General features: G+C 47.4%; 1 protein-coding gene across 3 annotated transcripts; it reads left to right on the top strand.

Annotated features, from left to right (window-relative positions):
• Positions 1-6057: 6057 nt before the first annotated feature.
• LOC144320194 (serpin A9-like) lies at positions 6058-21077 on the top strand. Of its 3 annotated transcripts, none has more exons than XM_077908476.1 (5): positions 6058-6209; positions 9478-10125; positions 16967-17240; positions 19177-19324; positions 20809-21077. In XM_077908476.1, the coding sequence occupies exons 2-5, from the start codon at positions 9495-9497 to the stop codon at positions 21010-21012; spliced, it is 1257 nt and encodes a 418-aa protein (XP_077764602.1). In that variant the 5' UTR covers positions 6058-6209; positions 9478-9494; the 3' UTR covers positions 21013-21077. The 3 variants fall into 3 exon arrangements, with proteins under 3 accessions (XP_077764602.1, XP_077764600.1, XP_077764601.1); XM_077908474.1 differs by having other exon boundaries at positions 6114-6302; XM_077908475.1 differs by having other exon boundaries at positions 6114-6412.
• Positions 21078-24041: the final 2964 nt, after the last annotated feature.

Genomic DNA, 24041 nt, shown 5'->3' with positions numbered 1-24041 from the left:
CTGCTTTGCCCAGACACTGACTACAGGACTTGGACAAATACCTTCTCCCTCCAGGGGGACCGTTTCCCATCTGGGCAGCATGGGGTTGCCCTGGATGATCTCCAAAAGCCCCTCCATCTCAGACAGCACTTTGGCATTCGTCTTGTTAATGATAGAGGCTGCTCCAAAGTTTCATCCACCTATTCCTTGTTCCATGCTTTCATTAGCCAACAAATACTTATTAAGCATCTCTTGTGTGCCAGGCAGGGTGCCAGATGTGGAGAAGCCAGGTGAGCTTAGAGACCCATGGCCGGCTCCCTGCCCCCCTCCCATTCAGGCCCAGCTGGGTCAGGGTATGACACTAGGAGTGTGAGGCTGGGGGGTGGGAGGGCTTTCTCTTTGGGAAACATGCTCTCTATCTCCACTCAATTTCCCAAATTTCTTTCATTCTCGAATCTCTGTTGCTAGTGTGGCTGAACCCTTCTCTCTTTTGTGCTCTCACACACTCAAGCTGGATCTTGAAGTCAATTTCTGTTTTTTAAAAAGAAAGATTTGTTCAAACAGAAAAATTGATATCGCCACCATATATAGAAGCCCAGAAAATGTGCCACAGGTAGAAAAGAACTAAAAACACACATAACCCAATCGGGTGATTCAACTTCACCAAGAACCTGACCCTGAAGCCTGTTCCGTTTGGTTAAAGAGGGAAGAAAAGAGGCAAGCAGCGGCCACAAAGACCTCTGTCTGCCCAAGGCTCCAACCCAGGACACCGTGCTGCCTGGGGTGGGGTCTTTCATGTTGGGAACTTTGGCAGGGGCCTCCAGGCCATGGAGTCCAGACAGGCTCTAGGTCAAGTTCCAGCTCTGCCAATGTGTTCGGTTGGTGACAAGAGGCAAGACACTTAGTTGTGCCCAATCCTGAGTTTTTCCTCTCTGTTCATCTCAAAGGATACTTGGTGTGTGTGGGGGGGGTGACATGATGTCATGTGTGTGCGTGAACCTATTTTGCACGTGGGTGGCACCAGCCGCGTCAGCGGTGCCTGGTATGAGGGCATCCAGGGCCAGAAGGAAGGCCACTGAGGGGGCTTCTCTGAAGACTGCTTGTCCTTCCAGCACAGGTAACCTTTTGTCTATTGTTTCTCTTGGTGTGATGTGAACGAAGGCATCTGATTCCAAGACTCGGCTGGGAAAGAGTCCCTCCTGGATGAAAACCCCATCTGGAGCAGGAAGGCTGTGTGTTCTGCAATGTTGAAATAGTGACCTCTTTGCCAAAACCAACAGAAAACAAAGGAGCAATTAGACCGAGCTCCTCAGGGCCCCAGGGTCTGTCTGCATCAACCCCCTTCCCCATCTCCACCCTCAGCTTGGCCAGGATCCTAAAAGTCATGCGGCCCCTCCAGGCAGGCTAAGGAATGGGCAATGTTGCAGCAAAAGAGTGTGGGGAGCCCTGGGGAGCACTCTCCCATGAGACAGGTGCTCACTTCCACACTGGGTATTGTTAGGTCCCTCTTGGGGGGCTTCTGAACGATAGCTTCTGGTTAAGATGACATGGCAAGTCCAGCTGTGAGGCATCCAATCCACTTTACAGGTAGAGCAAGAATAGGTAAAATTAAAAATATATATATTAAAAGAAAAAACCAGGGGCACCTGGGTGGCTCAGTCGGTTAAGCGTCTGTCTTTGGTTGGCTCAGGTCATAATCCCAGAGTCCTGGGACTGAGCCCCACGTCACACTCTCTGCCTGGTGGGGAGCCCGCTTCTCCCTCTCTTCCCTAGCTCACACTCTCTCTTGCTGTCTCAGTCTCTCTCTCTCAAATAAATAAAATCTTAAAAAAAATAAAAAGAGAGAGAAAACTATAAGGATGTCAATAGATTGAAAAAGTGATATGAACAAATCATAAGAGACTTTTAACTCTAGGGAACAGACTGAGAGTTGCTGGAGGGGAGGGGAGCAGGGGGATGGGGTAACTGGGTGACAGGCACGTGAGGGAATGAGCACGGGGTGTTCTATGCAACTCCTGAATTGCTGACCTCTACCTCTGAAACTTAAAAACGAAAAATGTGGTGTGAAGTTCTGTTATAAATCAGAAATGGGGAAAAAAAATCAGAAATGGGGCAGAAGCATAAAGATGTATGGAGTAAGCAGGAGATCTCACAGCCAGGGACAGAAGAATCTAGAGCAGGCCAGGCATGGCCAGAGGGGCTCCGTGGAGGAGGATGGGCCTGGGATAAGGCTCTGTCTTGATGGGACCTTGGATGGACCCATGGGATCTGCTCCTGGTCTGTCGCTGCTGCAGCAGCAGGCTTGGTCTTATAAATTTGGGGAGAAACGGGCCTTTGCTTTACCTGGGACCTGAGGGGGTTAGAGCCGGGTAATCTCAGACAGCTTCCCTCTGGGGCCTGAGCAGAAGTTGCATCAGGAGGAAGCACCCAGCTCCTCTCGCTCCTGTTGGCTCATCTTTCCCTGGAAAGTCTGACTCAGTGGCCCTAGGTGGGGCCTGGAAATGTGCATTTTAATGAGAGCACAGGCTCTCCTGACAATTAACCAAGCTTGGGAAACTCCGTGCTTCAAGACGCCAACCTGTTTCACCAACTGGAGGCCTTTACACAAGTCCCCGGGTGTGGGCTGGTCAGCAGAGCCTGGCCCCTGGGGTTCCCTGCATTCCTCCCACTGCCTTCCCACCCCCTCGTCCAGCCTCGTATACCCTTTATTGTTCTCCCTCTGTCCCCATCCCTCCCGGATGGTAGTCCCTTCCCAGGTCCAGCCCATGCACTCGGGGAGACAGACACGTGAGGAGGTAAATTGCTGTGGTTTGCTCCAGGTATTTGCAAAGGGAGGGCCCGGCTCTCTGTGGGATCTGCAAGACTCTGTGGAGTGGGAGGTCTGGAGCTGGAGCCTGCAGGACGGCAAGCAGCCTGTCGGGAGGGGAGAGCCGTCTAGGCAGGCCGAGAATCAAGGGCGACCCTACAGCTCAGGGGAAGAAATGCAGGGCTGCATTCCCTTTGCTGTATTGTAGTGTACATACAGCAAGTTGCACAAATACTTCTGGCTACTATTTCTTCCAGACTTTGTCTCTCCCACCCCTGTCATGCCTAGGGCCCCAGCTACCCATCTGTGAGACCACTTGCTTTTGTGTCGCAGATCACAGGGGCTCTGTTATTTTTCCCCTGTTCCCTCTCTTAAGTTTGGACAGTTCGTATTGTTGCATTTTCAAGCTTCCTGATCTTTCCTTCTGCCACTTACATTTTCTCTTATAATTTTTCTGGTCTGGGTTTTATTGTGTTCTTGTAGTGTGGTGACGCTTGTTTTGAAAGCCGACTGAAGTACTTGCAGAAGTTTTTCTTTAATCCTGTCCAGGATTTTATCACCTTTTCATGATCCTATGTTCTGTTTCAGATACAGCGTTGTTAAGGTGTCTAGGGCAGCTGCAAACTAGAGTTACCTGAGCCTTCATGTCAAGACGTGCCACTTCTAGGGTCTTTCCTGAACGCCTTGGGTGTTCCTGGAGGTCCCCTAATGCTGCCCGGTCAGAATCTCCCTCCCTCCCCGTGCCATGTGAACTCTGGGAGTTGTTGTACTTACATCTTCATGGCAGTTTGGGGGTTTCTCTTTTGCTCTGGGACCGTCCTCGTGGATTGTCACTTTATGCGTGCAGAGCTGAGCATGTAGCTTTGCACCGAAGCTAACACGCACTTTTGCTACCTCAGCTGTCCCAAACTCGGATCTCTGTCCCCAGCGCTCGGCCAGCCTGCCGGGCTCTGCTTGGGCTTCCCTCTCTGGACCCAGAAAGTGTCTTTGGACAGAAAAGTGGGAAGGTCATAGGGCTCCCTGAATTTGTCTGCCTTCTCTGCCTGTTGTCCAGTGCCTAAATTATTTCACATAATTTTTTCAGCATCTCAATTGTTTCATGTATTTTGTCCAGTTTTATTTTTTTAAGATTTTATTTATCTATCTATCTATCTATCTATCTATCTATCTATCTATCTATCTGAGGGCTACAGTGAGAGAAGAGAGCATGAGCAGGGAGGGGTAGAGGCAGAGGGAGAAACAAACTCCCTGCTGGAACCCAATGTGGGGCTTGATCCCAGAACCCCGAGATCATGACATGAGCCAAAGGCAGACGCTTAACCGACTGAGCCACCCAGATGCCCCAATTTTCCAACTGCTTATGATTGTTCATAAGTCCAATGTCAGGTGCTTCGTCTTGGCCAGAATTGTAAGTCAACTCAAGTGTTATGCATATATATATACACACACACCTGTGTATCTAGCACCTTAAATAAGACCCTGCAAGAGTCTTTCTTGCTCATTTCCAGTCAGTATCACTCCTCAGAGGTAAATTGCCTGTTTAATTTACTTCAATTCGTTGGTTTATCAAACACTTAATGGAGCCCTTTGTACCAGCCAGCCAGTGGTGTACAAGGAGAACGAGAGAGGCAAGTTCCCGGATTTGTTTTATTTTCCATCAGGCAAACAAATGTGAAATTATGACCATGATAAGTATTTCGCTGAGAGGTTAATGATACTATAAAAACATTTAAAGGGGGGAAATTTTCCTGACCCTGACCCGAGTGCTCTAAGAGAGCTTCCTTAAAGGTGTGACATGACATAGGACCTAAGCAGTAGAAAGGAATTAATTAGGGGGGGAAAGTCTCGTGAAGGCTGGAGAGTGAGTCAGAACAAAGATCGTAAGATGAGGATCATAAAAATGGGCCAAAAGCCTGGGCATAGCATCCTGAGCAAGGGGCTTTGAGGTCTGTAATGAAGCTAGAGGGGCCAGTGGAGCCTGGGCAGTGCAGGTTGGATGGGAGATCCATGCTCTCTCTGGGAAATGGGAGGCTACTCAAATAGCTGGAAATAGGTAAGAGATGTGTTGGTGTGGGGAATGAGGAAGAAGGAGATGCCGGGGTGAGTTCTGGGCTCAAATAACTAGGTGAGTACTGTCTATGGATGCAGATGTTGAAAGAAGGTCTCAGCTTTGACTTTTATGGGGAGATGGCGTTTGGGAAAGAGTCTGAGTTCTGTCTGGGTCTTACCGAGCTTCAGATTCATTTGCACAATCAGGAGGAAATATCAAGGCGGTGGTTAGAAATATGGAGTTCAGAGGAGGAAAGGTCTGGCCTGGGGATTACAAATAATAAGGAATGGGCATCTCCAGTAAGGAAGCCCCAGGCGTGATGAGGTGGGCTGGAGGCAGAGGAGAGACCACGGAGCAGGTGCTGAGGCTCAGGGGCGCACAAGGACTGGGAGCAGGGGGTCGCACAGAGGTGAAAAGGGAGGAGGAAGAGAGGAAGAGGGGGGAGAGGAGGAAATCAGGAGCTCATGGGGTCACAGGTCCCTATGACTATAGGGAGGGACTGGAGAAGCAGCCCAGTGTGGTCTCCAGGATCAGCTGCTACTGGGGACACAGCTAAGATGAACTTGGCCATGTTTGCAGGTGGGTCCTGTTCCTGTGGACCCAAAAGCCAAACTGGCTTGGGCCAAGGGTGAGCAGAGGTGAGACCATGAAGTTTGTGAATACACAGCTTGTGAGAATTTGAGCCGAGATGGGGAGGACAGAGACAGGGAGCAAAGGGGAGGTTTGCATCATGTTGTTGGTAGTGGTTGGTTTCTCCTAGCGGGCGAGACTTGGCCATGTTTAAAAGCCAAATGAAAGGATGTAGTTGAGGTAATACAGAAGAGAGGGGTGTGAGGGTCCTGCTTTGGACATAAGGGATGCTCTCCGAAATTATGGGAGGGGTGGAGGGGAGGGGTGGGAAAGGGGAGGAGTGCTGGGAGCATGGGATATGTTCCTTTTCCGAGGGTCTGTCTTTCATGAGACATGGGAGGCGAGGCGGTCTGATGCACACGTGCCAGGGTGAGGAGACCGTCTTCAGAAATAGAAGATTGAGATATTCCCTGTAGCCAATGGGAGAGCGAGGTGTTGGTGCTCTGTGGCCAGGCAGATAAGGATTGGGGACTGGGAAGTCACTTCGGTCCACACTGTCTCGCTGAGCCACCTTCCCTCTGGCACTTGGCAAAGACGGGACAGGCAGGTGGGTTATTTCAGGTTTGGGGCCTTGCCAGAAGTGTGTGTCACAGGGAGTGTAGGGTTTTGGAATGGAATGAAGCCCTTTGACACTCAAGCTAAATAAGGAGGCAAATGAAGACAGGGCAGCGTAGGTAGGCGGAGGGCCACGTAACCTTTCCAGGAACCTGGAACAGCTGTGTGCTTGAGGATGAAGCTAGAGAGGTAAGTCGGAGCCCAGCAGAGAAAGACCTTGAATGACAGGTGCTTGGCCATTCCTCCCAAGGTCGGTGGGGAACCATTGAGGAAGCTGAGGAGGTGAGTGCCACATGAGCTTTGCATCTAGAAAGCTCCCCCTGTCTGCAGTGTGGATGAGTGACCCCGCTGAGAGCCAAATGGGGGATTGAGCAGAGGAGAGAAGATAAAAGGTAGGATGAAAACGGTGGCCCCTGGGGAAGAGGGACCCAGACGGGAGCAGGTGCAGGGGGCAGGTGAGAGAGTGTCCCTCTCATCGAGATGGACAGAGCCCAAGGGCAGGACTCACATGCACCCCGGCCACAGCTGTGTCACAACAGGGAGAGAGTGGGGAGGGAGAAGGGGCAGCCATGGGATGAGTTGGGATGAGCCATGGGATGAGCCATGGGAGGAGTTGGGGATGGGGAGAGGCCAGGTGTGGAAGGAAGTTGGACTTTAAGAGCTGAAAGAGTAAGCTTTCATCAGAGCTTTTCCTCAAGAACATAAGGATCTGCCCCTGGAGGCCCATGGCCATAGAGCCCTTTGGGGTCACTTCCCTGAGGCCCAGAGAGAAGCAGCGGCTCCTCTAAGGCCCCAAGAAGGCCAGGGCCATGAGGGGCCAGGACACTTACTAGCTGACTGCCTGAGGGGCCACTGGTGCAGGCTGGTCTCCCCTGCTCAGGCCAGGACTTGGGGCATGAAGTCAGACACCCTCCGGCAAGGCCGCGTCTGCTGATGGGGATGTGGATCCTCTGGGAGGCAGAGCCAGTGTTGACAGGTGCCCGGAGAGGGATCGAGGCCCCTGCTGTGTGGAGGTCCCTCATCGCTGGGCCTGGCGGTGACTCCTTCCCCCTCACGCATGGCTAGCTTCCTCTTCCCTCAACCCCATCCCTTCCCACAGTCAAGAATAGCCGGGGACAAGCCTGCCCCTTCACCCTGCTTCCAAGAGAGGAATGCAAAATCACAACAGCCACAGGGGAGAAGCAGCTTTGACCTCATGCCATCTGCACACCCGATACTGTGCTGAGTGTTACACAGACTGTCTCTCTGGGCCACCCTTTTCACAGACGGGGGTGAGGGGCATCAGACCACAGCTCACAGGTGGTTGTGCAAGGCTTGTATTCTTTACACAGAACATGGTTGTGTGGGAGACGGGTGGTCTTGCCCTAGGCTCTGGCCCCTGCCCGGCTGTTGGGATCAAGCGCTGGTACTGCTAACTAATGCCAATCCCACCGAGGATATGTCAAAGACCTGATTGGCTTTATTAAGCAATGCACGACTCGGGGAACACCCCATCCAGCTCCGACAAGGTGAACAACATGGCAAGTTTTCACAGAAGGAGGGTTTTTGGCAAGGAGGTTGTTGGCCAAAGAAAGAGATTGTTCCAGACCAGGCATTTTGCCCCAGAGGGAAAGGCCAGGGGTCTTCCCACACGGATGACCTCTTCTCCCTGTGGGGGATGGAGAGCCCATGTGGCAGACTCAGTGAGCTGATGGAAAAAATTCCCGACAGACTGGTTAAGACCACATCTCTGGGGGGAGGTGGAAACTGCAGTGGGGTTAGGTTTTCAGCCCAGTTGGGATGTCCGTGTAAGTGAGTGTGTGTTGGGACCATGGTTTCCTCTTTCACACAAACCACGCTGACACAGCAGGTGCCCTGCCCATCAGAGCTGTCCTACAAACCCCACATTCTCACCCCCAGCCTGTCACAGAGTTCATCGACTAGGAGAAACTAGGGTCTCCATCCCACATGCCTCCTTTGTTCACTCCCTTCCACCCTGGTGTAAACCCCTTCCACTCGGGCCAGGACACCAAGCGTCTCCTGCCGCTCCTACCCAGCGCATGGTGCCTGGGCCAGGGAGAGCACTGAAGGACACACGTGGCTCCCAGAACGGTCCTTGGGAATTCTGTTCGGACAGAGACCTCCTCTGCTTCCCCTCTGTGGATCCCATGGGCAGAATCAAGCCTGTACATCCCCCCACCCAGTGTCCCCGTTTCTGCAGCCCGCCTCACACTCCCCTGCTACAACACAAAAATCGCCCAAATAGATAAAGGGAAATGGAGATAGATTTGCAGTTTCCCAAAAGAATTACCCATTGGGCAAAAAGATTCTTTGCATAGTTCCTTCGGATTTTAATCACATCTGGTATGATCCAGTATTACTCAATTTGCATAAATTCAGTTTTGACCAAGAGGTTGTTGGGAGCATGGCTATGACCGTAGACTGTCCCGACATAGACAAGTGACCTCATCACACTTGATCTTCTGAATGACTAGATAAGGTCCAGGCCAGGCCATCATCCCAGAGCAGAAAAAGAAAACCGTAATCCAGAGAAGCTAAAACTCGCCCACCGTGAGCATCAGAGTTGAAAGCAAGCCCAGCCCCGTCGTGTCCCAAAACGACTGGAGTTTCCAACTGCCACCAGGTCACCTGATCCGAAATGCTCCTGGTGCCTGGGTCTAGCTGGATGAGGTGGGCAGGGGGCAGGCAGTCTCTGCCCAAGGTAGACCCACTAGCAACTACCAGGACAGCCCGTTGAGGGACACTCGACATGCCAGCCAATGCCCGTGGCTGGGGGTGAGCAGCGACAGCAAGGAAAGGATTCAACACAAAAGGGACCAAGATTATCTGGAGTGATCTCTGAGGGGCAAGAGGACGCTTCTGGCTGCTAAGACTGGGACATTGCAGTCTGGTTTCACTGTCTTACTTTCCAAACAAGACACCTATGAAGCAGAAACAGCAAAGAGCGTGGGATCTGAGATTCCGGACTTAAGACCTGACTTTGATTCCCAGACAGAACCCACACCAGCTGTGTGGCCTGAGGTAAATTACACAACCTCTCTGAGGCCTGCTTCCTTGTTTATAAACTAAAGGCAGCAATAATACCTGCATCTCGTTTATGAGAGACAATGAGATTATGTGAGGGTTAACTGCTCTGTTAACCGTCCCACGTGTCCCCAATCTTTTTTTTTTTTTTTAAGATTTTATTTATTTATTCATGAGAGACACAGAGAGAAAGAGGCAGAGACACAGGCAGAGGGAGAAGCAGGCTCCCTGGGGGGAGCCCAATGTGGGACTTGATCCAAGGACCCTGGGATCAGGCCCTGAGTTGAAGGCAGACGCTCAACCACTGAGCCACCCGGGTGTCCCTACACGTGTCCCCATTCTATTGAGAACAGGGTGGGGCATTGCAAGGTGTCTGATTCGGGGGCCAGAGGCTCAGCTTACCTTCCCTCGGTGGTTCTCTCCTCTCTTACAGACTTACTTCATTCCAAGATGGCATGTTCCTTTTATCGACTTTTCCTCATTGTCAGCATCTCTGCTCCAATCTACTGTGTACCCCCTCCCCGGGCCCCCAGCAAAGGTTCCCCCTGCCTGTCCTCCACAAGGAGCACCGCCGCCTCCCAGCTGTCTTCCAGCAACACCGACTTTGCCTTCCGCCTGTACCAGAGGCTGATCTTGAAGACTCCAGACCAGAACGTCTTCTTCTCCCCGTTGAGTGTCTCTGCTTGCCTGGCCATGCTCTCCCTCGGGGCCCGCTCAGCCACCAAGACCCAGATCCTCCAGGGCCTGGGATTCAACCTCACACACCTGCCGGAGTCCTCCATCCACCAGGCCTTCCAGCACCTGCTCCACTCACTTCGAGTCCCCGGCAAAGACCTGGACTTGAGGATGGGGAGTGTCCTCTTTATCAAAAAGGAGTTGTGGCTGCAGACAAATTTCTTGGATGACGTCAAGAGGCTCTATGAGTCAAAAGTCTTTTCTACAGATTTCTCTAGCTCCTCTACTGCCCGGGAGAAGATAAACAGCTATGTGGAGAAGGAAACCAAAGGGAAGGTGGTAAACTTAATCCAAAGCCTTGAACCTCTGACGGTCATGGTCCTAGTGAATCACATTTTCTTTAAAGGTAAGACACTGAGAGGTTAATTTTGTTTTTTGTTTTTTTAAAGATTTTATTTATTTATTCATGAGAGACACAGAGAGAGAGAGAGAGAGAGAGAAAGAGAGAGAGAGGCAGAGACACAGGCAGAGGGAGAAGCAGGCTCCATGCAGGGAGCCTAATGCGGGACTCGATCCCGGGACCCCAGGATCACGCCCCGGGCCAAAGGCAGGTGCTAAACCACTGAGCCACTCGGGGATCCCAAGAGGTTGATTTTTATGTTAATGTTTGTTTTTTTACCCTGGTTTAATAAGCAAGCTAAACAAACCCCAGATGGCATAGTCAGGTAATGGGAAGTCTGAACTTGGACTTCCCATTGGAACGAGCTGGCTTCATGACCGTGAATACCTCCTGCTTCCTCCCTTAGCTTCAGTTCATCGATTACGTTGGGGGTTCATTCATCTCTGTCTTTGGTTAGCCTGAGTATGTGTCCATTGGGGTCACCAGGCAGCCCATGGGGAAAGTCTTCTGGAAATTAGCTTGGGAGTAAGACCTCATCTCTTGCTACTAGCAGCAGCCCTAGTGGCCCCTGAAGGTTTCGAGGAGGGACACAGAGTTCTCTGAAAACCCAGCTCAAGAGGTAAATCCAAAAGCCAGAGCACTTCATAGGTGTGGAAGTGCAGACACGCCAGTGTAACTGCCATTCACATCCCCTGGACATCTGTCTAGAGCTTTACAGTTTACAGAGACACCGTGCTACTACAGCATGGACATGGGCGTTGAAGTCAGACAGCCCTGGGCCTGAACTCTACTTCGCCCCTTACTTGCTCATGATCCTGGGCAGGTGCTTTACAAGATGTATCATGTATTGAGTGCCTGATGTGTGCGAGTCTCTCTGCTTACTGGATGGATGATGACAGAGCCAACTTCAGCAGAGCTGTCACCACCACTGTATCATCCCTCCCCCTTCCCCTCTCTCGCCTTCCCTTCTTTTCTCCCTCCTGCCATTCCTCCTTCCCCCATATCTCTTTCCCTCTATCCACCTGATCACCTTCCACCCATTTATCCATCCATTCTGTAAGGAGAGCGGGAAAGGAAAAAGAAGTAATATGCACTGAGCCTCCTTTAAGTCTCCTGTTCTTTATATAAGTTATTCCATTTTATTTCATCTTATTTTTAAATTGAAATATAATTCACATACCACAAAATGCGCCAAGTTAAATTGCACAATTCAGTGGGGTTTGGGTTTTAGTATATCTACAAGGTTGTGCCAATACAGCCACTATGTAACTCCAGGACATATCAGCACCTCAAAAAGAGACCCCTATCTGTGAGCACTCATTCTATTTCTGCGCTTCCCCTAGAAACAAGTAATGGACTTTCCACCTCTATAGATTTGCCTATTCTGGACATTTTATATAAATAGAATCATATGTGCGGGGTTTTACTTGGACATAGGACATAGGAGCATGTTTGCAGGATTGTATGGCAAGAGTATGTTTGATTTGGGAAGAAACCACTAAACTGTCCTCCAAAGTGGCTCTACTATTTGTGTTCCCACTAGCAGCGTGTGAGTCCTTGTTGCTCCACATCCTCACCAGTATTTGGTGGTGTCATTGTTCCAGATTTGGGCCATTTGAATGGGTGTCTTGTGGTATCTCATTGCTGTTTTAATTTGTATTTCCTTGGTGACATGTGATACAGAGCAACTTTTCATCTTTATCTGTCATCTGCGTATCATCTTTGGTGAAGTATCTGTCATGGTTTTTGGCCCACTCTTTTAATCCAGTTGTTTGTTTTCTTATTTATGTTTCAAGAGTTCTTTGTATATTTTGGATCACAAACTTTTATCAGGTGCATCTTTTCAAATATTTTCTCCTAGTCTGCTGTGTGGCTTTTCATTCTTGGTCTTTTACGGAGCTGAAGTTTACATTTTAATGAAGTTTGGCTTATCAGTGATTTCTTTCAGGCATCATGCCTTTGGTGTTACATCTAAAAATTATTGCCATACCCAAGGTCATCTAGTTTTTCTCTTATATTATCTTCTAGGTGTTTTATAGATTTGTGTTTTGTATTTAGTCTGTGATCTATTCTGAGTTAATTTTGTGAAAGATATAAAGTATGTATGTATGTATATAAAGTATGTATCTAGATTCTTTTTTTTTCTTTTCATATGAATGCCAGTTGTCCCAATACAATTTGTTAAAAGGACTATTTTTCCTCCATCGTGTTGCCTGTACTCCTTCGTCAAAGATCAGTTGACTACATTTATGTGGGTCTATTCATAAGCTCTCTCTTTGTTCCATTGATCTGTCTATTCTTCACCAATACCACACTGGCTTGAGTACCATAGCTTTATAGTAAATCTTGAAGTTGGTTATTGTCATTCCTCCAACTTTGTTCTCCTCCATCAATAATGTGTTGCCTATTCTAGGTCTTTTGCTTTTTGGTATAAACTGTAGTGTTAGTCTGTTAATATCTATAATATAATTTTCTGGGATTTTGATTGGGATTGCATTGAATCTATAGATCAAGTTGGGTAGAACTTACATCTTAACAATATTGAGTCTTTCTATTCCATGAAAATGGAATATCTTTCCATTCATTTAGTTCTTTAATTTCATTCATCAGAGTTTTATAATTTTCTTCATATAGATCTTATACATATTTTGTTAGGTTTATACCTAAGCATTTTGTTGGATGCAAATGTAAATGGTATTGTGTTTTTAGCTTCAAATTCCACTTGTTCACTGATGACATATGGAAAAGTAATCGACTTTTGCATATTAACCTTGCTATAATCATTTATTAGTTCAAGGAGTTCTTTTGTTGATTCTTGGATTTTCTACAAGGACAATCATATCATCCATGAACAAAAACAGTTTTATTTCTTCCCACAATGTATATTTTTTATTCTTTTTCTTGTCTTATTACATTAGCTATAGCTTCCAGTAAAATACTGAAGTGAAGTGGTGAAAGGGGACATCCTTTTATTATACATGATCTTAGTGGGAAAGCTTTGAGTTTCTCGTCATTAAGTATGATGTTAGCTGTAAGCTTTTTGTAGGTATTTTTAATCAAACTGAGGAAGTTCCCCTTTATTCCTAGTTTGCTGAGAACTTTTATTATGAAAGGGTGTTGGATTTTGTCAAATGCTTTAGCTTCATCTATTGATATGATTAATTTCTCTTCCTTAGCTTCTTGATGATGAGTTTCATTAATTTATTTTCAAATGTTGAACCAGCCTTACGAACCTGGGATAAACCCCATTTGGTTGTGGTGCATACTTATTTTTATACATTATAAAATTTGATTACTAATATTTCATGGAGCATTTTGCATCTATGTTCATGACACATATTGATCTATAGTTTTCCTTTCTTGCAATGTCTTTGTCTGATTTTAGTATTAAAGTAACACTGGCGGGACATCTCTGTGGCTCAGCAGTTTAGCGCCTGCCTTCGGCCCAGGGTGTGATCCTGGAGTCCGGGGATCGAGTCCCGCATCAGGCTCCCTGCATGAAGCCTGCTTCTCCCTCAGCCTTTGTCTCTGCCTCTCTCTCTCTCTCTCTCTCTCTCTCTGTGTGTGTCTCTTGTGAATAAATGAAATCTTTAAAAAAAAGGTAATGCTGGCTTTATAGAACAAGTTAGAAGTATTTTTTCTACTTTTATTCTCTGAAAGACATTGTAAAGAATTGGCATAATTTCTTTCTTAAATGTTTGGTACAATTCACTAGTGAATCTATCTGGACCTGGTGTTTTGGAAGGTTATTAGTGATTGTCAATTTCTTTCATAGATATAGGCATATTCATAGTGTTTATTTCTTCCTTTGTAAGCATTGGAAAATTGGAATATTTCATCTAGGTTATCAAATTTGTGGGCATAGAGTTGTTTATAGTACTCCTTTATTTTCCTTTTCATGTCCATAAGATCTATGGCATTGTTCTTCCTTTTTTTTAAAAAAAAAATCTATTTATTCAGGAGAGATACGGAGAGAGAGGAAGACAGAGACACAGGTAGAGGGAGGAGAAGCAGGTTTCCTGCAGGGAGCCCAACTCAGGACTCAATCTCAGGACCCAGGGATCACACCCTGAGCAGAAGACAGATGCTCAACCACTGAGCCACCCAGACATCCCTGTTCCTTCTTTTATTTTTGATATTAGTAGATTGTTTTTTTTTTCCCTTGGGTATGGTCCATACTTTCTTTTTATGTCTCATGTTTTTTTGTAAAAGCTGGATTCTTAAAATTATGTAGTGTGACAACTCTGAAAATCAGATTCTTCCCTTCCAAAGATTTGTTGTTTTCACTTGTTACAATAGTTGTTGTTTGTTTAGTGATTTTTCTGAATTATTATTATTTTTTAAAGTCTATAGCTCGTCATGTGTGGTCACCGAAGTGTCTTATTGTTTAGTTAAATGGTTAGCTATGATTGGGCAGAAATTTCTTAAATGCCTAGAACAAATAAATCTAGTCTTTGCTGAAGACTTTTGTGTGCACAGTACAGTATGCCATCAACACTCAGCCAGGAAGTTTATAACTCCAACTCAGTCTTCACTTTCTGTTTATGCAGACCCTCAAGGTCAGCCATAAGTATGCACTTAAAGCCTTCTCATATTTTTTTTAAATATAATTCAGCTTTATACATGCATGTAGCTTCTAAATGCCCAGGATATATTGAAACTTTCTAAATATGTCTCCTATGGACATCTTATTCCTTAGCTTTACCTTTCAGAATTTTTTATCACTTTATTGTTTGTCTCATCTATTATCCTCATTCAGACAACCATGATACTAAAACATTTGCCTGTACTTCTTTCTTTCTTTGCCTTTTTTTTTTTTTTCACCTGTACTTCTTTCTAACAAAAAGTTCCAACTCCCTGGGAAGAAGGCCTTAGGCACTGAGTGAGCACCAATCAATCTTGTAAGTGGGGTCTTCCAGGTAACTACCAGAGAGGTCAAGTAATAATAATTGTTTGAAAATGAGTCTTTGAAAGACCTCTAGATCAGTTCTTCCAATGGTATTGGGAATACAGGCTGGTGTTTTTCAAGGCTACTGCAGAGCTAGAGAGCAGGGGATGGGACTGGCACAAATTAAAATGACCATGAAATTGACTGTTCTTATTGAGGTTTGGCCATTTTTCTTGAATTTACTCTCCCCAGGTTGCCGGAAGCCTGTAGTTAATTTCAGAGTTCCCTGGAGGGTATTATGCTGAGTGAAGTAAGTCAGTCGGAGAAGGACAAACATTATATGTTCTCATTCATTTGGGGAATATAAATAATAGTGAAAGGGAAAATAAGGGAAGGGAGAAGAAATGTGTGGGAAATATCAGAAAGGGAGACAGAACGTAAAGACTGCTAACTCTGGGAAACGAACTAGGGGTGGTAGAAGGGGAGGAGGGCGGGGGGTGGGAGTGAATGGGTGACGGGCACTGGGTGTTATTCTGTATGTTAGTAAATTGAACACCAATAATAAAAAAAAAATAAAAAAAGAAAAATAAAAAAAAAAGAAAAAAGATCGTAAAACTGAACTAGATAAAAATTTCTAGAACCAATGAAAACACTGGATTCAATCAGAAGGAGAATTAATAATATGGTATTGAATGAACTAATGAGGATGATTATATTTTGTACAAATTTTTCTTTGAAATATTACTGGTTCCTTAATGTTTTATTTTGCAGATTTCAGAAAATCTGTTTCTTTTCTCATAAGCTATCTGTGACTTATAGTAATTACGTAATGTATATCTATGTAGAGGACTAAAACATTTACAGGGTACCTGGCTGGTTCAGTCAGAAGAGCATGCCACTCTTCATCTCTGGGTTGTGAGTTCAAGCCCCAGGTTGGGTGTAAAGACCACTAAAAAATAAAAGTTACTTTTTTCTCCCTTCCTGATTTCTCTAGAATTCAGAAACTTATTGAATATTCTTATTTTCATGGCAATATAGTGATTTACATAAGTTCAGTAAGAATCTGTTGTTCTTTAACGGGACGTAATTGGAAACATTGGTTATATTACTAAGGCTTTGACTACAATTTCATATTTGAAAATAAGCATAAAGTCAGATATAACCAGATAGTTTTAAGAAACTAAAGTTGACATTATGGAGCCAATAAAAGCCCCTTGGAAAAAAAAAAAAATTTCAGAGTTCCAAAAGAGTTGATTCTGGATATCTTTGCCAGTTTTTCTCATTGTCTTTTTGATGGGGGAAATATGCAGAGGTCCTTACTCTGTCACATTTGCACATGCCAGCCCTGCCCCACCTGTCCTGTTAACCTTTGTGATTAGTCTGTTGTTTGCCCTGTTACCTCCTGCCTCCAGCAGCTGCAAAATTTATCACAGCTTGTGACTGCTTTTGACTAATTTCCTCTGAGAAATAGCCTTTTTTACTGGTTGAGCTCCAAATCAGATCAAATACAGACAGTTTAGCAAGTGATGCCTTCCAGGGAAGCACAAGACAGGTCAAATAACAGTTTTTTGGGAATGAGTCTTTGAAAGGGTTCCAGCCCTATTTTTCCCCCCTCAGTGGCTGCTAGCCTGCTGGATTTCACTGCAAACACAGGCTATTATTTTTCCAGGCTATTATTGAAGAGTTAGGACAAGAGGAATGCAAGTAGGGCAAGTTAAAATACCACAAAGCTCACTTTCTTACGAAGATTTAGCTGTTTTACTTTAATGAACTGTTCCCTAATTGGCTGAAAGAGTTTGGTTAATTTCTAGAGTTCTAAGAAAGTTAATTCTGACCACTGTGGGCAGTTTTCTCATTGCTTTCATGGAGGAGCGAGTTTTCAGAGATCCCTCATTCTTCATGTTTGCTGTCTTCACCTCACTGAGTTAGACATAAAGACCTCTCTTCTCTCTCTGTTAGGCAAGTGGGAGAAGCCTTTTAACCCTGGATATACGAGTAAGAGCTCCCCATTCCTGGTGGGTAAGAGGACCACAGTGAAGGTCCCAATGATGCATCAGGTGGAAGAGTTTGCTTTTGGAGTGGATGCAGAGCTGAAATGCTCTGTGCTACAGATGGACTATGATGAAGACACTGCAGCCTTCTTTGTCCTCCCTGGCCAGGGCAAGATGAGGCAACTGGAGCAGGCCTTGTCATCTAGGACGCTGAGGAAATGGAATCACTTACTCCAGAAGAGGTGGGAAGCCGTGTCAGTGTCCTGAGACCTGAGGCGGGTGGTGGTGTACCTCTAAGGACAGGGGAAAGACCATGATAGCAGCTGTTGAATGCCAACTGAGTGCCAGCTACTTGCTGGATAATGAACTTGGGGCTGTGTTCTCACTTGAACTTCATGACCACCTGACAGATGAAGAGCACTATCACCCCCCATCCACAGATCAGGAAGTAGAGGCTCTAGTAAGGGAGGCAAATTGCCCAAGGGCATGTAGCTAATATGTCCCCTCAACACTCTTATGTCATCGCAGCAATTCCATGCTAACAGCACTCACTCTGTCAGTCGGTCTGAGGTTAAATTCCATGGAATGATTCTATAAAAATGAACAGGCAAGAGAAGCATTGACAATGAGGATAACAATATTACTCAACCCATAAGTTGTTGAAAAGATAAAAACAAGTTACTCTTTACAAAGTGCTTAGAACAGTGCCAGGAAGATTGTGCATATTTGATGTTACCTAATAGTAAGATTACTATTAGTTCCATGACTATTCCGGACACTATCAAAAGGTTGTTAACCATAATATAAAAAGGGATGTCAAAATCTTAAGTACAATCTCTTAGGAATATTTTCTTGGCATTTCCAGCCATTGTCAGCCACCATTCCCAGGTGCCCACAGCCCGGGAGGAGACAAAGACAGGATCAGGGATAACTGTAATTCAAGAAGAATTACAGTTTCCCAGGGCAGGGGGTGGGGGTGGGGAGGCAGGGAGTGCACTGAGGAGCTTCTGAGCAAAGAGAGATGGCTTTCAACTGGGACCCACCGAAGGCTTCAAGGAGGTGGTGCATTTGAGTCAGGAGCATAGATAGGATGTGGAGGTCTGAGTAAGGGCATAGAGGCTCGGGAAGGGGACTTTTGGTAAAGGAGTCAACACCGGCAAAGAGGCACAGTTGGGAATCAAGGAACACTTATAGGGTTCCTTGATCCTACAGAAGTTTCTTCTCTGATAGCAGCCACGACTGGACAGAGGAGTCAGCACCGAGGCTGGGGTAAGGGGCAGTCTGTGAAGATTGGCAGACAGAGCAGGGAGGGGTTGGCCAGGCCAGCTCAGGGAGCAGTTGCAGGGAAGAGAGAGCTGTCCATTGTGCTAGATGCCCCTCGATGAGAACGCAAGTGTCCACCCAGCACTTCTGTGCTTTCCTTTCTGTGACTTACCAGGTACATGACCTCAGTCTAAGCACTAAAACTATATCTTAACATCTTTAAAATGGAAATGAAGCTCATGAATGTGCCTGAGATGATACCTGGGGCATACTAAATGCTCAGTAAATGTGGGCTGTTCACTCTTGGTTCAGGGAAACCATTGCAAAGGAAGGAAAATTTTTGCCGAACACCATGGCTGTGCTGATTAATTTCTAGCTTCATGTAGTTATTTAAATTTACATTAATTAAATTGGATAAAACTACAATTATTTTTCCTCATGTAAAGCCACATGTACAACTAGTGGCTAATCTACTGGACAGCACGAGAATATTTCCAGCCTTGCAGAAAGTTCTATTGGACTCTGCTGCTCTCAGGGCTCAGCAGGGTTTGTCTCAGGAAGGGCTGGCAGGGGTGGGGGGCATGCCAGGCCAGGGATAGCAGACAGGCTTCCATCATCACTGCCTGGTGTCCCCCATGGGTTGCTGCCACAGGCTCCCTTGCTGGCCCCTCATCTGTGCTCTATTACCTTATTAGGGTGTCCCCTTCCTTCTCATTCATCTACAGTGCCAGACTTGCTCATCCAGGGAGCTTACCTCCAGAGCAACCTGGGTTGGTTGTTGGGGATGTGTGGACTACTTTAGCAGCAACGGATTAGCTAGAGGAAGAAGAAAGCCTCCTGAAATGCCACCTAGAAGCAGAGATAGAGACCAAGGGGCCTCTGACATCACCTTTTCCTTTTTCCCCATCCCCATAGGTGGATAGAGGTGTTCATTCCAAAATTTTCCCTTTCTGCCTCCTATGACCTGGAAACCATCCTCCCGAAGATGGGCATCCGGGATGCCTTTGATAAAAATGCTGATTTTTCTGGAATCACAAAGAGAGACTTCCTACAGCTTTCCAAAGTGAGTTGGTCCATGAGAACATTTGCCAGAGCTGGAAGGGCCTCCAGTGACTGGCTAATCAAACCCTTGCCTCTCATTGATAAGGAAACACAGACCCCAAGAGGAAAAGTGACTTCTCTGTGGCAAACGTAGGGCTGAATTTCATGGCTGCCAGGCCTGTGGCTTTATGGCCACCATTCCCCTGATACACAGGCAACTTTTACCCCTTTTTTATCCCTCAAACACATGTTCCTAAGATCCAACTATGGCCTCCCAGGCCTCTCCTGGGAAGGTAGCACTTCTACTTCAACAACTGTTACAGACAAGCAGAAACACACCTGGCATTCAACCTCACCTCCCTGAAGCCTAGGTCCTCACACTGAAGTCAAACTGGCTGCCCATGGGCCATTTGTACCCTAGAGATGTGCTGTGCTTGGTCTGCGGTGCTAAAAAGAAAAAGAGAGAGCCAATTCCTAACATGTAGGACATTGCACTTTAAAGTATAGATTTCTGATTGTCTTGAAAGAAATCACAGAGTCCAATTCCCACATGGCAATAGTGAGCCCAAACCCTATGTAACATCCATTAGCCAGAGCTGAGCCATGAGTCCCCATTAGTGAGAGTGGGCCCTCCAGGTGTGCTGTGTGCCCCCAGCTCTTACAAGTGGTCTGGTCCTTGTCTACCTACGGGTTTCTGATTCCTGACTGAAAAATGTGTTTTTTAAAGATTTAATTTATTTATTTGACAGAGAGAGAGAGCACAAACAGGGGCAACAGGAGAGGGAGAGGGAGAAACAGACTCCCCACTGGGCAGGGAGCCTGACAAGGGGCTCCATCCCAAGACCCCGGGATCATGACCTGAGCAGAAGGCAGACACTTAACCGACTGAGCCACCCAGGTGCCCCTAAAAATGTATTTTGATAATAGATTAGGATGGTCAGAAGTGATCCTGGGTCCCTGAAGGGACTTTTGTCATTGGTGTCTGGGGAAAGAATACAGAGGTCCCAATGGAGTCTGCTGAGTGTAATGGTCCATTTCCCATTATGTGCTTATGTGCACATGTGAACAACTGTTGGGAGTTCTCAGGCCCCCTGGTTAAGTCTCTTCCCTAGAAGACCAGAAGGGATCCAGTATTTCATAACACCACACTTTGTGTGATCTCATTTAATTCACCCAATGACCTTGCGGGCTATACCCTGTTACCATGGCCCTTTCAGAGATTTGGAGTGCAGCCAGCAGCACCCAGAATTTCTGCCACAGTAAAGGGGCAGGAACAGGACTCAACAACTCCAGGCTTTCCGATGTGCATTTATAACCATTCGGCCTCACACTTAGGGGCCCAGTTGACCAGTATCAGTGACACCTGTGCACCTAATGCCCGGCATCTGGTGCAGTGAGCTTGAGGCCCCCAGAGGGGGGCATCTCTGTTCCTAGGCAGATCCTCAAAGCTCAGCGAAGCAGAGGCACCTCCACGGGGACCACTGACATCTGTTGTTCCCTCGGCAGGCCACCCACAAGGCTGTGCTGGACGTCAGCGAGGAGGGCACTGAAGCCGCAGCTGCCACCGCCACCAAGCTCATCGTGCGGTCAAAGGATGGCCCCTCCCACACCGTCGTCCGCTTCAATAGGTCCTTCCTTCTGCTGCTGATCAACAGGGCCACAGACACCATTCTCTTCCTAGGGAAAGTGGAAAATCCCACCAAATTCTAGGTGGAAAGCTCCGGCTAACTCAGTACATGTTGTAAACCCCAAGGAAATAAATCACGTTGTGACGATCCTGGTGTGACCTGCGGATGTGTCTCCTCCTGCTCTGAGGAGATGCATCTGCTGCCGGGATGCCACTTTGAGGGGCCAGTAAAAGTCAGCAGGGATCCAGGTCACAATCCAAAGCCCCATCACCCTCCATCAGTGCTCTTTTCCACAAATCCTCCCAGGTAACTAGCTTCATGGAGGTTTCTGGTTGACACATTCCCATTCCTCGGAGCCCTTGGGAAGGGTAATCTGCAAGCCAGTCACCTTTATTGCAGAATTACAGTAAAAAAATCAACAGACCCTAAATGAGGATCCAGCCAAGAACAATGCTCCCCCGTGCCTTCAGAATCCGAATCTGATCATGGTTATGGGCTAACTCCTAGTGGCCAGATTGTCATGATGCGACATTTCAGGGGCTGAGTGATTTCATTCATCCATTCCAACAAAAACTCACTCAACACCTAGTAGGTGCTGGGAGGGAGTCAGACAGACCAGGTCCCTGGCCCCACTGGGCCTAGACGGGGGTGACGGCACCACCACAACCACACAACCAGACCTATAAGTAGATCAACGAGGAAGGCTGCGAAGGCATAGAACAGGACGATTGCAGGAGAGGGTGGGACAGAGGAGGGGCTTCTGTGAGCATAAAGCCTGAGTTAGGGATGAACAGGCATGCTGAGACGAGGAGGCCCTGAGCCCGGCATTGTGGAACCGAAGCCAGCGAAGTACAAGGAGGTCAGCATTGTTGGCCGAGGAGGGCGGCCCGGGTTTGGTGGGGGACTCCACTAAACCAGGTGAGTCTCAGACAGGTAGAGGAAGGGCGGGAGGCTGGGCTGGATGACCTCTCTGAGTGGGCGCCTTGGTTTTCCAGCTGGGCTCTGTCAAGGCTGGCTGCCCTCCTGGCTCTGATGCTGTCATATACGCACACGCAGGCCTCAGGGTGCTCAGCCTCCTCCCTGCTGGCTCCTGGTGGCAGCAGCCTGGCTCCCTCACCCTGAATCCCAAGAGCCGCCACGAGGTACAGTAAGCCACACCCATACCAGGCAGACACCCCTCCACACACCTCCGTTCCTTCATGCTTTGGGCCAGATGGGCTGTTCTGGCTCCTTCTACTCCACCTTTTCAAGGCCTCCTTCTGCAGCCCCTGCTGGAGCCACCGCACTCATCAGATCCAGAGACTCCTTTCCTGGGTGCATAGGTGCCCCACATCTCCTCAATGTGCCAGGGCCCTCATGCTGGCTTTTCTGTGCCCTTTGACAAAGGAGGAGACAAAGCAAAGGGGGTTTATGCTTCCCCCATCCTCCCACCTTCTTTTACAACCTGGGGAACAGAGGGCAGAGGCAACCCACCCGGGCCCCAGGGAGCCCCTGGGCTGAACCAGACCCAGGACCAAAGCCCAGCTACTGGGGACTCCCACGCTGACTTTCACTAGGCCGCCGGTGCCAAGCTTCGCCACAGGCATGATGCCATCAAAGCACCGTGCAGAGCCTGCGATGCTCTCCTTGGAGGGGCGTCCGGGTGGCACCAGGCTCCATGCACACAAAGGGTGGGTGCCCCACTCCCTCACGCAGGCCACTTCCACTGTGCACGACTACTAGTTCTGTGGCCATTGGGGGCCCCGACTAGTCAGGGGGCGCTGAGGGCTGCCAGCCTCCCCCTCTCACGGCCTCGCCCCCGGGGGCCCCAGTACAGCCAAGGCCTGGCTCCGCAGCATTCCAGCACCCGCTCAGACTTGTATGAGCAAGCAGATGCCAAGAATGATCATAAAACATATTTTGCCAGCTTGGTGAGCTCTCAGCTCCCTGGGTTGTTTTTTTTTTTTTTTTTTTTTTTTTTTTTTTTTTTTTTTTTTCAGCTGCCTGTACCTTGCCTTTGTTTTGAAACAAGTGCAGGAACTGTTTTGATCAGATGTGGAGACTGTTTGAATCAGATGGAGACACAGAGACAATTGCCTCTAAAAGAACGAAGAACAAGTGCCTTCATTTTTTTTAAAAAAAGGTTTTATTTATTTATTCATGAGAGGCACAGAGAGAGAGACAGAGACTCAGGCAGAGGGAGAAGCAGGCTCCATGCAGGGACTCCAGGATCACGTCCTGGGCCGAAGGCAGGTGCTAAACCACTGCGCCACCCAGGGATCCCCGAACAAGTGCCTTTAAAAGAATTGGTGTTCCTTCTAATTCCCAAGCAGAGAAGGCATGTCTGCCACACAGAGCCACGTGGGGCAGCTCGAGGTGGCGCGGGGGACAGGAGGCAGGAGGAGCAAGGGGAAAGCACAGCCTTTCTTACTGTCGCGGGGGGAAGCAGGCAGGTGGAAACAGCAGCCCCGTGGGCAGGAGGCGGGGCACAGATGTTGAGGCAGCGGTTGGAAGGTTGTATTAAGAGTTTTGCGTGCGGGTGGATGAGATCATGAACATCAGAATAGTCAGGAATGATTTTTTTTTTCAGAATTGCATAAAGATTTCCCCTCAGGGCAGACGAGACCATGTTCTACAGGCAGACTCAGAGAGCTTTCTCATAAGAGCCAGGTGACAGAACCCCCTAAAAACATTTCAAGAAACGAACAAAAAACAGGCTCAGAATCCTGAGTCCAGGGACTGTTCACACAAGGACGGAGGTACCCACAGAATGTTTCTAGCCAACCCATACTCCCCACACAGCAGTCATTGCTTTGTTGGAAAATCACTTTTTAAAGAATCACCTGTTAGACTTATTAGTGTTGATTCTTAATCTAGGGTTCCAGATCAACCTAGTGTTGATTCTAGGTAGCCAGAGCTTGTAGTGACCCCCTCCAGAGTGTGGGTTTCTGATTAGAGTCTTTTGAATACTAAGTACCTGCCCCCAACCCTTCGCCAAGTATATTGTTCATCCATCAGGTTGTTAACTCACTGCTCCTAGAACGTAAATAAGAGTAATCACCACTTCCTTCATGTCTGTGCTGGAGTATTTTATTTCATTAAGATTTTATTTATTTATTTGAGAGAGAGAGA

This window comes from Canis aureus, chromosome 9, assembly GCF_053574225.1.
Source record: "Canis aureus isolate CA01 chromosome 9, VMU_Caureus_v.1.0, whole genome shotgun sequence".
Taxonomy (NCBI): Eukaryota; Metazoa; Chordata; class Mammalia; order Carnivora; family Canidae; genus Canis; species Canis aureus.
This window is presented reverse-complemented; position numbering and strand designations above follow the sequence as displayed.

Bases quoted from the DNA above. Each gene is read 5' to 3' on its own strand.
- LOC144320194 (XM_077908476.1), top strand. From the start codon at position 9,495: ATGGCATGTTCCTTTTATCGACTTTTCCTCATTGTCAGCATCTCTGCT. The intron at 10,126-16,966 runs GTAAGACACTGA...TCTCTCTGTTAG, and splicing joins GAATCACATTTTCTTTAAAG to GCAAGTGGGAGAAGCCTTTT. The intron at 17,241-19,176 runs GTGGGAAGCCGT...CCATCCCCATAG, and splicing joins AATCACTTACTCCAGAAGAG to GTGGATAGAGGTGTTCATTC.